This window comes from Rhinatrema bivittatum, chromosome 9 (assembly GCF_901001135.1).
Source record: "Rhinatrema bivittatum chromosome 9, aRhiBiv1.1, whole genome shotgun sequence".
Taxonomy (NCBI): Eukaryota; Metazoa; Chordata; class Amphibia; order Gymnophiona; family Rhinatrematidae; genus Rhinatrema; species Rhinatrema bivittatum.
The window spans coordinates 58330163-58346225 of NC_042623.1; the positions used below are offsets into that span (position 1 = coordinate 58330163).

At 50.5% G+C, this 16063-nt stretch overlaps 1 protein-coding gene across 2 annotated transcripts in view; it reads right to left on the minus strand.

The window, feature by feature from the left end:
- The window catches only part of LRRK2 (leucine rich repeat kinase 2), a 584366-nt gene that overhangs the window by 46356 nt on the left and 521947 nt on the right, over positions 1 to 16063 (minus strand). For both annotated transcript variants that reach the window (XM_029617357.1, XM_029617356.1), the window contains 2 exons: positions 10509 to 10693; positions 9802 to 9954 (listed from right to left, as the gene is read on the minus strand). In XM_029617357.1, coding sequence (XP_029473217.1) covers positions 9802 to 9954; positions 10509 to 10693 — 338 coding nt within the window. The remainder of the gene's footprint in view (positions 1 to 9801; positions 9955 to 10508; positions 10694 to 16063) is intronic.

Below are 16063 nucleotides of genomic sequence, written 5' to 3' on the forward strand. Positions count from 1 at the left end.
AAAGTACGTGCGAAAAATAAAATAAGAAAACGTAAACAAACCCAACTCCGCGGGGTGGCAGGCGGGTTTCGTGAGGACTAACATCCTGCTGTCCTGTGAGAACACCTGTTACAGGTAAGCAACTCTGCTTTCTCACAGGACAAGCAGGATGGTAGTCCTCACATATGGGTGAGTACTGAGCTGAGGATGCCCAAGCAAAGCACCAAACGCACCCAAAGACGTGCAACAGGCACAACAACGGGGATGGAAATTTGGTTAGGAGGGCATCCTGAACGTATCAGTGTAAGGATGTTGGGAAGTTAAGCTGAAAACAGTTTGCGTAGAATAGACTGGCCAAAGATGGAATCCTGTCTGCCAGCCTTATGTAAGCAATAATGGGCTGCGAAGGTATGGAGAGAACTCCAGGTAGCAGCCTTGCAAATATCAGCAAGTGGCACCGAACAGACGTGCGCTACTGATGTCGCCATGGCCCTGACTGAGTGTGCTTTTATACGGTCTTGTAGCGGAATACCTGCTTGCTGGTAGCAAAAAGAAAGGCATTCCGCCAACCAGGAGGAGAGGGTCTGCTTTCCCACAGGATTTCCCATTTTGATGGTATCGCAAGAAACAAACAATTGAGTGGATTTCCTGTGGGCCGACGTGAGGTCCAGATAGAAAGCTAGAGCATGTTTGCAGTCCAAAGAATGCAGAGCCTGTTCTCCTGGGTTTGAATGGTGCCTGGGAAAAAAGGCACCAGGTAGAATAATAGATTGCTTAATATGAAATTCCGACACTACCTTCGGCAAAAATTTAGGGTGCGTGCAGAGCACTACCCTGTCATGCAGAATTTTAGTGTAAGGCGGGTAGGTAACTAATGCCTGTAATTCACTAACTCTGCGAGCGGACGTGATCGCAAGAAGAAAAATTACCTTCCAGGTGAGATAGCGGAGATCACAGGAGTGGAGAGGCTCAAGCGGAGGTTTCATGAGCCGTCCCAAAACCACATTAAGGTCACAAGCAGGGGCAAGAGGGCGCAGTGGAGGTTTTAAATGGAGCAAGCCTCTCATGAAACGTGATACTAAGGGTTGCGTTGAGATGGAGACATTTCCTATACCCTTATGGTACGCAGGCACTGCACTAACATGCACTCTGATAGAGGAAGCTTTTAGGCCTAACTCTGACAGGTGCCAAAGATAGTCCAAGAATCTCGCAGTGGAGCAAGTGAAGGGGTCTATGGACAGGGAAGCGCATCAGACTGTAAACGTCTTCCATTTAGAGTGAAAGACCTTCTCATTGAAGGTTTTTGTGAAGCTACAAGGACTCGGGATACCCACTCTGAAAGGTTAAAAGGTTGGAGTATTAACCTTTCAACATCCAGGCCATCAGAGACAGAGATACCCTTCTTTCTGAGTGATTAGAAAGGAGGAATGTGCTGGCGTACTGATAGTTCCTGGAGGAGTGGAAACCACACCTGGCATGGCAATAGGGAGCTATCAGGATCATTAATCCTTTGTCCTGCCAGAGCTTCATGAGAGTCTTTGAAATGAGAGGAAGTGAAGGGTACGCATAAAGGAGACCGCTGGCCCAGGAGAGGGCGAAGGCATCTCTTGGTTGCGAGTGGTGACTGCGAATGAGAGAGCAGAAGTTGTCTACTTTGTGGTTGTGGACCGACGCAAAGAGGTCTATGAGAAGGTAACCCCAACATTGGAATATCGTGTCTGCTACAGTGGGCTTGAGAGACCATTCGTGCGGATGGAAAGTGCAACTCAGTTTGTCCGCCAACACATTGTCCACTCCTGGCAAGTAAGTTGCTCTGAGGCACATCGAGCGGGAAAGGGCCCATGCCCATATCTGTGCAGCTTCCTGAGGTAGCCCGTTCCCCCTTGTTTGTTGATGTACCACATCGCAACCTGATTGTCGGTTTGAATCAGGATGGCTTTGTTTGATAGGCAATCCTGAAAGGCCTTGAGGGCATATCTGATCGACCGTAGCTCCAGGAAATTTATCTGATATTTGGCTTCTTCTGGAGACCAGGTTCCCTGAGTCTGCAGGTCACCTATATGTGCACCCCCACCCAAGGTTGGATGCATCTGTTAGAGTAATTTGAGGATCTGGAGCCTGAAATGGAAGACCTTGAATGAGATTGGAGTGGTGTATCCAACAGGCTAGTGACAAACGGAGTTGTTTGGTTACGTGGATAATGCTGGACATTGGCTGACAAGCTTGAACCCACTGGTATTTTAAGGTCCACTGCATCACTATCATGGCTAGGCGAGCCATTGGAGTGACATGCACCGAGGACACCATGTGACCCAACAGTATGAGGAAGTGACGAGCAGTTGAAGAAACTCAAGTCTGTAGGTGATGCGCCAGAGATGCTATGGTGAAAGCACGATCCTGGGGGAGGAAGGCTTTCGCCTGCATAGTGTTTAGGTCGGCTCCTATAAAGGATAGGGTTTGGGATGGAACAATCTTGGATTTGGGATAGTTGATTAGAAACCCTAAGGAGATCAGGGTGTTGATAGTGAGACGCAGGGAGGTTAGTGCACCCTGCTGAGTCGGAGCCCTTATTAACCAATCATCGAGATAAGGGTAGACATGCACACCCTGATTCCTGAGGAAGGCTGCGACCACCACCAGGCACTTGGTGAATACTTGTGGAGCGGATACTAGGCCGAATGGTAGTACACGGTACTGGATATGACGAGGGCCGACCAGGAATCACAGGTATTTGCGATGAGATGGAGTAATTGAGATGTGTGTGTAAGCGTCTTGGAGATCTAGAGAGCATAGCCAATCTCCTCTTTGTAGAAGAGGAAGTAGAGAGCCCAAGGTTACCATTTTGAATTTTTCTCTCCGCAAAAATGTGTTTAGGGCGCGGAGGTCCAGTATCGGGTGTTTGCCACCTGACTTTTTTGGTATTAGAAAATACCGGGAATAAAACCCCTGCCCCCGCTGGGAGAGGGGCACTGGTTTTATTGCACGGGATTTGAGGAGGGATAAAACCTCCTGTTCGAGCAAGGAAGAGTGGTCGGACGTCCCCCACGTCAGCTGAGGTGGAGAGTCTTCTGGAACAGTCAGGAAATTTAGGTGATAACCCTGAGTGACTACTGCCAGTACCCACTGGTCTGTAGTAACTGTATGTCAAGCGCTGTTGAAATGGCAGTGCCAACCACCAACCGGTATGGATGGAAGAGGAAGTTGGCTTACACCCTCTAGGAAGGAGTCAAAACCATGATGCTGGTCCAGGCTGAGAAGCTGGCTGAGACTTCTGAGGCCGAGTCTGCCTGGATTGAACTTTTTGGTAAGGTCTGGAAGGGCGTCCTCTAGAAGCCGGAGGATAACATTTTCTTGGCTTGTAGGCCGGCCGCTTAGAGTCATGCCTGAAAGTTCTATTAGGGGCGGAAGGGAACTCAGACGGCACAGAAGAAAGCTAGTGCAGCGTTTCATGGTGGTCCTTCAACTGCACCACAGTCTCTCGGATCTTTTACCCGAAGAGATTATCGCCCACACAGGGTAGATCTGCTAACCTGTCTTGGACTTCTGGTCTTAAGTCCGAGGATTTGAGCCAGGCCCATTTTCTTGCACTAATGCCTGCTGCAGACACTCTAGAGGCAGTGTCAAATATATCATATGCAGTGCGGACCTTTGTGCTTTCCAGCATCCTGACCTTTCTGAGCCAGAGTATGAAGCTGAGCCTAGAGTTGCTCTGGTAAAGAATCAGAGAAATCCTGGATCCTCTTAAAATGGTCTCTGCATACTGGGTCATGTATAACTGGTAAGAGGCAATGCGAGATATGAGCATTGAGCCATGAAAGACATGCCTGCCAAAGGCATCCAGGGATTTTTGTTCCTTCCCTAGAGGTATGGAGGAATGAGGTTTTGAATGTCATGCCTTCTTTTGGGCTGATTCAACAACCACAGAGTTATGATCCAACTGTGACTTTTGGAACTCCGGAGCTGACTCCACCAGATAGGTGGCATCTGTCTTGCGGTTGACAGGTGGGACCGAACATGGGTGTTCCCAGTTTCTCTTCAGGAGATCAAGCAGGATTTCATGAATAGGAATAGACATGATTTCCTTAGGGGCATCTAGAAATTGGAGTAATTCCAGCATCTTGTGCCTAGAATCCTCTTCCGTCTGAAGTTGAAAACGAATGGTTTCAGACATTTCTTTGATGAAATTAATAAAAGACAGATCTTCTGGTGGAGAACGTCGTCTTTCATCTGGGGGAGAGGGCTCTGATGGTAGATCATCTGTATCCTGGGACAAATCATCGGTCCAAGGATTATAGAGCTGATCTCCAGCACCTAGTGGGTCTCCAGCGGGGAGAAATGGTGCAATCCTGAAGGACCAGGCCTAGGCATCGGTGGCATCAGAGGTGGCACCGACAGCATCGATAAGGGCACAGACGGCATTGATGGAGGAACCGACGGCATCGATGGAGGCACCGAAGGGTTGGGTGACATCAATGGACAAGACGGTGGGATGGATATTGTTGAGATTACTTACCTGATAATCTCCTTTTCCTTAGTGTAGACAGATGGACTCAGAACGAATGGGTATAGTATGCTCGTGCTAGCAGTTGGAGACGGATCTGACGTCAGCACGGGTATATATACCCCCACAGGAAGCGTAGCAACTCAGTAATCTTCCTTGCAAAAGCTGTTATGGATGTGTGTACTGAAGCTCAGTGAAATAGTGAAACAGGATTCCCCTGACCTATTGATAGTAGCTGGAGACTGCCAGCAGTCACAACCGGAAGGCGTTGACACCAGGTAGAGGGTACGCTCTTATGTAAACAAATGACATGGCTTACCTTGAACCGGTGAAACCCATGTACACAGGCAGCTGGGCGGGATGCTGAGTCCATCTGTCTACACTAAGGAAAAGGAGATTATCAGGTAAGTCATCTCAACATTTCCTGGCGTGTAGCCAGATGGACTCAGAACAAATGGGATGTACAAAAGCTTTACTCCCAGCCTGGGCGGGAGGCTGCCTGAGGACCATGTAGGACCGCCCTCGCAAATGCTGAGTCCTCCCTGGCCTGGACATCCAGACGGTAGAACCTGGAGAAGGTATGGAGGGAGGGCCATGTCGCTGCTTTACGTATTTCTGCAGGCGACAGCATCCTGGATTCCGCCCAGGATGCCGCTTGTGCTCTGGTAGAATGAGCCTTGACTTGTAGAGGCGGAGACTTCCCAGCCTCCACGTAAGCTGCTCTGATAACTTCTTTAATCCAGCGGGCGATGGTGGGCCGCGAGGCCGCTTCACCTTGCTTCTTCCCGCTGTGCAGGACGAACAGATGGTCCGTCTTTCGTAGTTCTTGTGTCACTTCCAGATATCTGGGCAGCAATCTGCCAATGTCGAGATGGCGTAATAAACGCCCTTCTTCAGATTTCTTCAAACTCGCCGTGGTAGGCAAGGATATGGTTTGGTTAAGATGAAACTGTGAAACCACTTTCGGTAGAAAGGAGGGAACCGTGCGAAGATGGATAGCCTCAGGAGTGATCCTGAGAAATGGATCCCGGCAGGACAGTGCTTGTAGCTCTGAGATGCGTCGTGCTGAACATACAGCCAGCAAGAACACCATCTTCAAGGTTAGAGAACGGAGAGACAGGCCCAGAAGGGGTCTGAAGGTGGATCCTGCGAGGAAATCCAAAACAAGGTTGAGGTTCCATAAGGACACAGGCCACTGCAGTGGCGGACGGATATGATTGACTCCTTTCAGGAAGCGAGAAACATCTGGGTGCTTGGCGATGGTCTTGCCATCCGTCCTGGGGCCTTAGCAAGACAGCGCAGCCACCTGAACCTTGATGGAGCTGAGGGAGAGACCCTTCTGAAGTCCATCTTGCAGGAAATCCAACACAATAGGGATTGTGGTCGCATGTGGATTGGTGCCATGAGTGTCGCACCATGCTTCGAATATTCTCCAGATCCTTACGTAGGTGAGGGATGTGGAAAACTTGCGAACTCAGAGGAGTGTATCTATCACGGGCTCCGAGTAACCTCTTTTCTTCAGTCTAGCCCTCTCAATGGCCAGACCGTAAGAGAGAATTTAGCCGGATCCTCGTGGAGGATGGGACCTTGACGTAGAAGGTCCCGGAGAGGAAGCAGGGGAAGAGGCTCCCCTGCCAGTAGTCGTCTCATGTCCGCGTACCAGGGTCTCCTTGGCCAGTCTGGTGCCACTAGAAGAACTAGGCCCCGGTGGTTCTGAATCTTGTGGATGATGGCGCCCAGCAGAGGCCATGGAGGAAAGGCATATAGCAGAGTCCCTGGAGGCCATGTCTGAACCAGGGCATCGATTCCGTGTGAGAACGGGTCGCGCTTGCGGCTGAAGTATCTGGGTACTTGAGCATTGGACTTGTCCGCCAATAAATCCATGTCCGGAATCCCCCAGTGATCCACAATCATCTGGAAGGCTGTGGGTGACAGCTGCCACTCTCCCGGATTTAGGCTTTCTCTGCTGAGGAAGTCTGCCGTGGTGTTATCCTTCCTGGCGATGTGGACGGCGGAGATGTCCTGAAGATTCGCCTCTGCCCAAGCCATCAGTGGGGCGATCTCCAGAGATGCCTGTCGGCTTCTGGTTCCGCCCTGATGGTTGATGTATGCCACCGTGGTGGCATTGTCGGACATCACTCTGACTGCTCTGTTCTTCAGTCTGTGAGCAAATCGAAGACATGCCAATCGGACTGCCCAAGCCTCTAGACGGTTGATGTTCCACGTGGACTCTTCTCTGTTCCACCGCCCTTGTGCGGTGAGTCCTTCGCAGTGTGCTTCCCAGCCGCTCAGGCTGGCATCTGTGGTGAGCAGAGTCCACGTGGGGGAGGACATCTTCGACCCCCTGCTCATGTGGTTGGACTGCAACCACCACCGTAACTGGGTCCGTACTCTGGCCGGCAGAGGTAGGTGCGTGGAATAGTTCCGTAGACGGGGGCTCCAGCGAGAGAGCAGGGAGTGTTGTAGAGGTCTCATATGGGCCCTTGCCCAAGGTACCACTTCCAGGGTGGATGCCATGAGACCAAGAACTTGCAGATAATCCCAAGCTATGGGCCGACTGGCTCCCATCAAGTACTGGATACGCGTCTGAAGTTTCAACCTTCTCTTGGCAGTGAGAATGACTGTGTCTGCCTGGGTGTCGAACTGTACTCCCAGGTATTCCAGGGACTGGGAAGGCTGTAGGCAACTCTTGCTGATGTTGATTACCCAGCCCAAGCTTTCCAGAAGGGCAATCACTCTGTCGGTTGTCCGATGGCTCTCCTCTCGAGATTTCGCCCTGATCAGCCAGTCGTCTAGGTAGGGATGGACCAGAATTCCTTCCCGTCTGAGTGCCGCTGCTACCACTACGACCACCTTGGTGAAGGTCCACGGTGACGTGGCCAACCCGAAGGGCAGAGCCCGGAATTGGAAGTGGCGTCCTAGAACCTTGAAGCGTAGGTAGCGCTGATGATCCCGATGGATCGGGATATGCAGGTAGGCTTCCGACAAGTCTAGTGCCGTGAGGAATTATCCTGGCTGTACTGTGGTCTTGACGGAGCGCAGAGTTTCCATGCGAAACCTCGGGACCCTTAAGTATCGATTGACCGACTTGAGGTCCAGTACAAGCCGAAAGGTGCCCCCTTTCTTGGGTACCATGAAATAAATGGAATAGTGTCCAGAATTCACTTCCCAGGAAGGTACTGGGATGATGGCTTTCAAGGACAGGAGCCTCGCCAGAGTAGCTTCCAATGCTGCCTTCTTGTGTGTGGAACAGGAAGATTCCACAAACTTGTCCGGAGGGAGGAGATGAAAGTCCAGATAATACCTCTCTCGGATGATGGCGAGGACCCACTGTTCCGACGTAATCTCGACCCATCTGGTGTAGTAGAGTTTCCCGGGGTGATTTCTGTGTTATTCCCGGCTGGAACCCGGGCGGTATCCGGCTGCGGGGGGAGAGGGCAAGTACCTTCACCGCCGCGTTTGAGGATATGCACCCGCTGCCTCGTCCACGCCGGGACCGAGGCGCCTCGTATGCCTCACACGAACCTCGCCCGGGGGCTACGTCCCTGCCGTGATTCGGCCACCGGACTGAGGACTTAACCTCCGGGGGATCACAGAAATCACCCCGGGAAACTCTACTGGGGGAGGGACCTTAGGGTATCACCGCAGGAGTGCAGGGCTCGATGCTGTAGAAGTTTTAGTGAAAAGAAAGTAGAAAGTAGAAAATAGAAAGTAGATTTGGAAAACATGCTCAGCGAGTGTGCAGGCTCTCCAAACTGCTTTGGAGACGGAAATTACTGAGTTGCTACGCTTCCTGTGGGGGTATATATACCCGTGCTGACGTCAGATCCGTCTCCAACTGCTAGCACGAGCATACTATACCCATTCGTTCTGAGTCCATTTGGCTACACGCCAGGAAACAGTGTTTCTTCATCTTCCGATGATAATGGAATCGGTGTGGATGGTACCAGACTCACCGGTGCTCTCAGTTCCAGCGGTTGAAGAGCACCAATCAATGCATCCAGTCTACCCAGTAGCGGTGCAAGTGCTATGGGAATTGGATCAGTGACCGGCTCGGGGACTGGTACCAGCGTCGATGGAGGTTGGAAGCCCTGAAGTGCTTTACCGATGGCCTCTTGGATCATCCGATCCAATTCCTCGCGGAAGCCTGGGGCGTGGAACCCCGGCACCAGAGTAGGAGGCAGCACTAGCATAGCCGGAGGATCCACCGGTGAAGGTGGAATCGTGGATCCCGGCACCACTGAAAGTGGGGAACGCCTTTGTGACCCGGTCACAGAAGAGGATGGGGCCTTTTCTGGACGGGGCTTCTTTGTCGGTGGCTCTGTCGACGTTGATGCCGAGGGCTTGCCTGGATCGGCGGACTGAGCTTTCCGAAGGCGGTGTCGACGCTTTTCACGATGTTCTCCTCGGTCCTTTTCTTGAGGAGGCAATCGACACCTTTGTAATCGTCGACGCCGGTCGAAGAGTAGCGGTGTCCCGGTGCTGGCGAGATGTCGACGGCACCGGCTCGGACGTCGAAGCTATCGATGGAGTCGGGGTTTTTAACTGAAAGAGAAAGTCCATTTTCTCTAATTGAGCCTTACGGCCCTTCGGTGTCATTTGGGCACATTTGGTGCAAGTTAGAACACTGTGGTCGGACACAAACACATAACACAGACCCCGTGCGGGTCAGTGATGGACACTGTTCGAGTATTCCGTGATTGGGCTCCATCCTAATGATGTCACCCATATGTGAGGATTACCATCCTGCTTGTCCTGTGAGAATATTATAGTCCTTTTTTATTATTTCTTCTACAGAGTATTTTCTCAAAATGTGTACAAAGTATCACTGCTGTAACTTAATTTTCCAATTGCCCATTCCAAACTATGTCAGTGTGTTCCCTCTCTTCCTACCACCCAACTCAGAGTGGGAACTGCAAATGAGGCTCTTTAAACTCTGTGTGGCAATGTGGAATGTCATGTATTGAAGTCTCAGATATTCTTTTCGGAACAGTGGATGACATTATTTGCTTAATATTCAAATATAAAGTTTGAATTCCTAAAATATGTCCTAATAAAAGATGTGTTTTTTTTGCATTAGTGTTCTGTAATAATACTCTTTACTTCTATTTGAATTTTTGAACACATTAGATTTTTGTTTGCTAGTTTTATTGCTTTACTATATATATATATATATATATATATATATATATATATATATATATATATATATATATATATATATATATATATAATTTATGTATTTTTTTTTTAAATGTTAAGTTCACATTGCTTCTAAATTGCTAAATAGAATATAATGGAAGCCTATAGCATAAGCCTACTTGAGAAAGTGGGTGCAGTCTATAAGCGTGCGACATTTATCCGTCTTCTTATCCCAAACTTCCACAAAGTGGCTGTTTTTCTTTGCCAAATAGATGTACTGGTCTACGGCCATGGAAACAATGTTTGCATCACTGAACAATTTCTGAGGCAACCTGTGAATAAACAAGGCTGTGTTACAAACGCACTCCTAGAAAGACATTCAGCCAAGCACAGACCGAGCAAGAAATCTATTGTAAATCCATGTTCTGTGTCTGTCGCTGTGAGAAATAATATCTGGTTTGAAAGTGAACAGAGGGCAATACTAACTTGGCTGTATTAACCTCATGGGATGACAGCCACGTGCAGTGTGTATGTGCAAATCCATACCTGCACCGCATATGAATTGTGCATGAATCCGAATTATGGCACCAGGGGCTGGGTGGCCATTTGATTAGCAGTATGCATTCATGCACTTGTGCTGACAAGGGCTTGAAAACTCTACCTTGAATGTACGAGTGCAGCGGAATTTTTTAAAATACAAAAAAAGTTTTCCTTATAGGTTGCTTTAAAGAAGGAACTTTTTCATTACACGGCTGTGCTAATAGATGACAAAATACTGGTTTTCAAATATTGCCCTAAAAACGAGCACATCGAAACACAATCCAAAATAATTTCCATGTCAGTAGCTCTGACAAAAAGAACGGTCTCTGTATACAGAGCAACTCACAGTTGACTGGTCTTTGTGTCGATATATTTTTGCAGAGAAAATTGACTGGAAAAGGACACAATCTTTGTCCCGCAGCCTCCCCAGACTGCATTTTTGTCCGATGGATATGTGGATTCACAGAGGCACACCAGCGGCGTGCTCACATTTCCTATGCTGAGTACTTTCAGAGGCGTGGCAGCTTCACACTTAAGGAAACAAAAAAAACAAAACATTTTCTGTCAGAAGGATCTCGCAGGCTGCCTATGCTCTCGTAGGCCGTGTTACCAATCCTATTGCCACCAAAGAAAATAGAGTGGTCAGGAGCCAATATGGGAAACTGGATGGAGGAATACTGAACCAAAGGAAAATTAGTTCTTACCTGTTAATTTTCGTTCCTGTAGTACCACGGATCAGTCCAGACCGTGGGTTGAGCCTCCTGTCCAGCAGATGGAGACAGACCAAAACTGAAAGGGTATCCTATATCAGGACAGAGCCAACCATGCATCCCTTCAGTATAACCATTGTCAAAGCAGAAAAGGCATAAGGTCAAGCAAGTAACTAAGTAAGTAATAAATTGGTTTAACAATCGAAGAAGTGAAAGAACTCTGTAAATAAGCGCTCTTGAATACTACCCATGATCATCTCGAGAGATGCTTCCGGTGCCTTCAAAGAGAATCCAAGAGAAAAAACATCCAAAGATACTCCTGTAAGAGAAGGAAAAAACTTCGAGTGGAGAGACCAAGACAAACAGGGAAGGGCGTCTGGACTGATCCGTGGTACTACAGGAACGAAAATTAACAGGTAAGAATTAATTTTCCTTTCCCTGTACGTACCCGGATCAGTCCAGACCGTGGGATGTTCCAAAGCTTCCCTAAACAGGGTGGGACCGAGACAGTCCTGCTCGAAGAACTTGTCATTCGAAGGAACCAAACACTGGTGCCCGAACGTCCAGACTGTAATGACGAGCAAAAGTATGCAGGGATTTCCACATAGCTGCCCTGCATATCTCCTGGGGAGAGACTGACTGACTCTCTGCCCAGGAAGTAGTTTGAGAATGCAAAGAATGAGCCTTAAGGCCATCCGGAACTGCTCGGCCTTGACCAATATAGGCCGACGCAATCGCCTCTGTCAACCAACGGGCAATGGTAGCCTTAGACGCCTTGTTGCCCCTATTTGGACCATTCCAGAGGACAAAGAGATGATCCGAGACTCGGAACTCATTTGTAACCTGAAGGTAATGCAGTAAAATCCACTTTACATCAAGACACCAAAGATCACCCCCCGTCGTACCAGCTATATCCTCAGGGGAAAAAGCCGGGAGTTCCACCAATTGATTGACATGAAAGGAAAAAACAACCTTGGGCAAGAAGGAAGGTACCCTCTTGAGGGAAACCCCTGAATCCGAGAAACGAAGAAAAGGTTCCCTGCAAGACAATGCTTGAATCTCCAACATTCTTCTGGTGGAGCAAATGGCAACCAGGAACAGTCTTGAGTGTCAAATCCTTAAGAGTAGACTGGCAAAGAGGTTCAAAGGGTGCCACACAAAGAGCCCGAAGCACTAAGACTCCATGTGGGACAAGAGACCCGAACAGGCGGATTCAAATGTTTAGCCCCCTTGATAAAACGAATGATATCCGGGTAAGCCGCCAAGGAATATCATCAACGCTGCCTAGGAGGTAGCCGAGAGCGGACACCTGAACATGCAAGGAGCTGAAAGACAGACCTTTAGATAAGCCCTTCTGAAGAAAGGAAAGGACCTGAGGTATCCGGGCTTTACGAGCCGGAACACCTGATTCCGCACAAACATTCTCAAACACTTTCCAGACCTGGACATAAGCGAGAGGGGTAGATGGCTTCTGAGCCCATAGCAGAGTGGAAATAACCTCCTCCTTATATCCCTTCTTCCTTAATCTCTGCCATTCAAAAGCCAGGCCGCTAGACAGAAGCAATCCGCCTGGTCGAAAAATACAGGATCCTGCCAGAGCAGGTGTGGGAGATGGCAGAGGCGAAGAGGACCGTCCTTCGCCAGGTTTACCAGGTCTGCGAACCACGGTCTGCGGGGTCACTTGGGTGCCATAAGAATGACCAGCCCTCTGTGAAGTTCTATTCTCCTGAGAACCTTGCCCACGAGGAGCCATGGAGGAAACACGTACAGGAGAATGCCGTGAGGCCAGGGAAGGACCAGAGCATTCACTCCTTCCGAGCAGTGCTCCCTCCAGCAGCTGAAGAATCTGGGAGCTTTGGCGTTGTTCAAGGTAGCCTTCAGGTTCAGGTGGGGAGGACCCCACCTGCGAACAATAAGGTCCATCGCACCGTCTGACAACTCCCACTTGCTGGGATCGAGACGTTGATGGCTGAGGAAATCGGCTTGTACATTCTCCTTGCCCGCTATGTGAGAGGCTGCCAGGCAATCAAGGTGTCGCTCCGCCCAGGTGAAGAGCTTGCAGGCTTCGAGAGCCACCAGGCGACTCCGGGTGCCTCCCTGTCGATTGATATAAGCCACCATGGTGGAATTGTCCGAGAGAACGCGTACCACCTTGCGTGGATCAGAGGAAGAAAAGCCTTGAGAGCCAGGCGCACCACACATGCTTCCAGTCGATTGATGTGCCAGCAGGACTGGACTGGGAACCAGTATCCCTGCATTGCTTGGGACTGACAGACCGCTCCCCAGCCGGAGAGGCTGGCATCCGTGACTACGATCCACTTCGGAATCAGTAAAGGCATTCCCTTCAAAAGTTGTGCTGGCGTCAGCCACCACTGTGTGTCGGCGATGGTAGAGCCAGAAAGCGGCAGAATCGTCTGAAACTGCTCGGACACTGGCTTCCATCGGGATAGCAAAGCTTTCTGTAATGGTTGCATATGCACAAAAGCCCAGGGGATGAGGTCGATAGTGGAAGCCATGGTCTCCAGAACCTGCAGGTAGTCCCATGCCATGGGAAATGGGAGCAAAAGGAAGCTGTGCACCTGGTCGATGAGTTTGAGCACCTGAGCATTCATGAGAAACACTCAACTGACTTGGGTATCGAAGCGAACCCCCAGAAATTCCAGGACATGGGAGGGCTGAAGTTTGCTCTTGGGAAAATTAACTATCCACCCGAGAGAGGTGAGGAGAGCAAGGACCCGGTCGACCGCTAGCCTGCAGAGAGTCAGCGATTTGGCCCGCACGAGCCAATCGTCCAGGTAAAGATGGACTAGGATCCCTTCTAAGCGAAGAGTGGACACCACTACCACCATGACCTTGGTAAAGGTGTGGGGAGTGGTGGTGAGACCAAAGACCAGAGCACGGAACTGGAAGTGCTGGCCCAGGATATGGAAGCGGAGATACTTCTGATGCTTGTGTCGAATAGGTATATGGAGATAAGCCTCTGTCAGGTCAAGGGAGGCCAGATACTCGCCTGGGTGAACTGTCGCAATCACCGCCCTCAGGGTTTCCATTCAGAAATGGGCTACCCGGAGGACTCTGTTGACCCTCTTGAGATCCAGAATTGGTTGTAAAGAATGTCCTTCTTGGGCACAATGAAGTAGATGGAATACTGGCCGTGCCCATGGAGGACTCCTAGCTCCTGGAGTCTGTCGAGGACTCCTAGCTCCTGGAGTCTGTCGAGGGTCTGGCAGATGGCAGGCCGCTTTTTGCATCCGCAGGGAGAAACTAGGTAGAGATCCAGTAGGTACCGAGCAAACTCTAATGCTTAGCTGTTCTCTATTACCTCAAGGACCCACTGATCAGACGTGATTTTGGCCCATTCCTCGCGAAACAGATAGAGACGTCCACCTAAGTTTGGTATGGAGGAATGGACCGGCCGGATCTCATTGTGGGGCGGACTTGGCAGCCGAATGTTGTTGTGGGTTACCATCTCGGAAAGCACGGTGGCCCCGAAAGGAATGAGACCAGGACTGAGACCTGGAGGTGGAGCCCCTTGGAAAGGAACCCTGCGCCCTGTTGCTGTACCTGCGTTGACCCCGGAAGAGAGTACGAGTTGGAAAAAACGCCTTAGATTGTTTAGGGTGGTCCTCGACAGCTTATGAACTTTGTTTTCATCCAAGGATTTAATAAGCTGTTCTAGGTCCTCGCCAAAGAGCAACTTACCCTTGAAAGGAAGTGTGCCCAACTGAGCCTTGGAGGAAGAATCTGCTGACCAATTGCGCATCCAGAGGAGGCGTCTGGCTGACACTGCTGAAACCATTGCCTTGGCCTGCACGCGAAGCAAGCCAGAGGGCATCCGCTCCATACGCAATAGCGCCCTCTAAACGCTCAGCCTGCTCTGCCTCTGCAGACAGGAGGTCCTGGATGCTGAGCAATTGTTGAACCTACCTAAGGCTTGCCCGCTGCATGAGTCTGCTGCAGAAGTCGCCCGGACCACTAGGGCCAAGACCTCGAAGATCCGCTTGAGATAAAATTCCAGCTTACGGTCCTGGACATCCTTCAAAGCCGTGGCTCCCACCACTGAAATCGTGGTGTGCTTGGTAACCACAGAGACAGAAGAATCCACCTTGGGAATCTTTAGCATTTCCAGGTAATCCACAGAAAGTGGATATCCATAGCTCTTCCCACTCTCAGACCCGTCTCGGGAGCTTCCCATTCCCATAAAAGGAGCAGTTTGTGCATGGGATGGAATGGGAAAATGCGCGGAAGTGCCCTGAGCTCCGCCAGGACCGGGTCCGCGTTAGAAGGCATTGCGGCTGCCATTGTATCCTCTGGGGGGGGGGGGGGGGCATCGATCCCCAGCTCCTGGAGGATAAAGGGAATGAGCGGCTCCAGCTCTTCCCTTTCAAACAAACGCAGAACACGGGGGTCATCCCCCTCAAGAGGGGGGGCTGGGAAAGACAAATCCACATCCGGGTCCTCAACTGGAGCCGCGGGAGGTTGTGGCGGAACTGGGGGGGGGGGGGGGGCGGGACCACCTGAACGGAGCCTTGCACATCCAGTGCCGCATGAGACAGCGGGGTGGGCATACGAGGGATTTTAGGAGGAGGGGGACCTGGTGGAGGGTCATCCTCCTCCTACAGGCTGACCAAATAAGATTTGTGCATTAAGAGCACAAAGTCAGATGAAAAACTAGACCTGGATCTTCCTGTGGGGGGAGGGGGAGGAGGAGGGGACTGGGGGGTCAGGAACCTCTCCCTGAGGATCCACAGGACTTACATCGGGGGGAAAAACCGGCAAAAATGACCCCTCTCCCTCCTGCAGCCCTGAATCGGCAGATACAGTTAACTCCCAAAATAGCTGCCGTTCCCATGGTTTGCCAAGTCGGGTAAACACGCCCCCGGGTCGCCATCTTAGGCGCTGCCATGGAGGGTCCCTCCCCTCCCGGCAGGCATTCAGAACACAGACTATCGTGGGAGAGTCGGGAGGCCAGCTCTCCGCAGGCTATACATAGGTTAGAACGCAGCATTAGAAAGAAGAAGGATCCGCCGCGAGTCGGCGATCAGCTGAGCTGATTTCCCCCGGGGAGCAAGTGCAGGTGATCGAACCCTACCTGCTCCCGATGCTGACAGAAAAAAATGTGTAAGAACCTCATCAGTCGCTACGGGCAGTTTCTGAAGAAATTGCAGCCTTCAGCAGTGTTTCAGGGTTT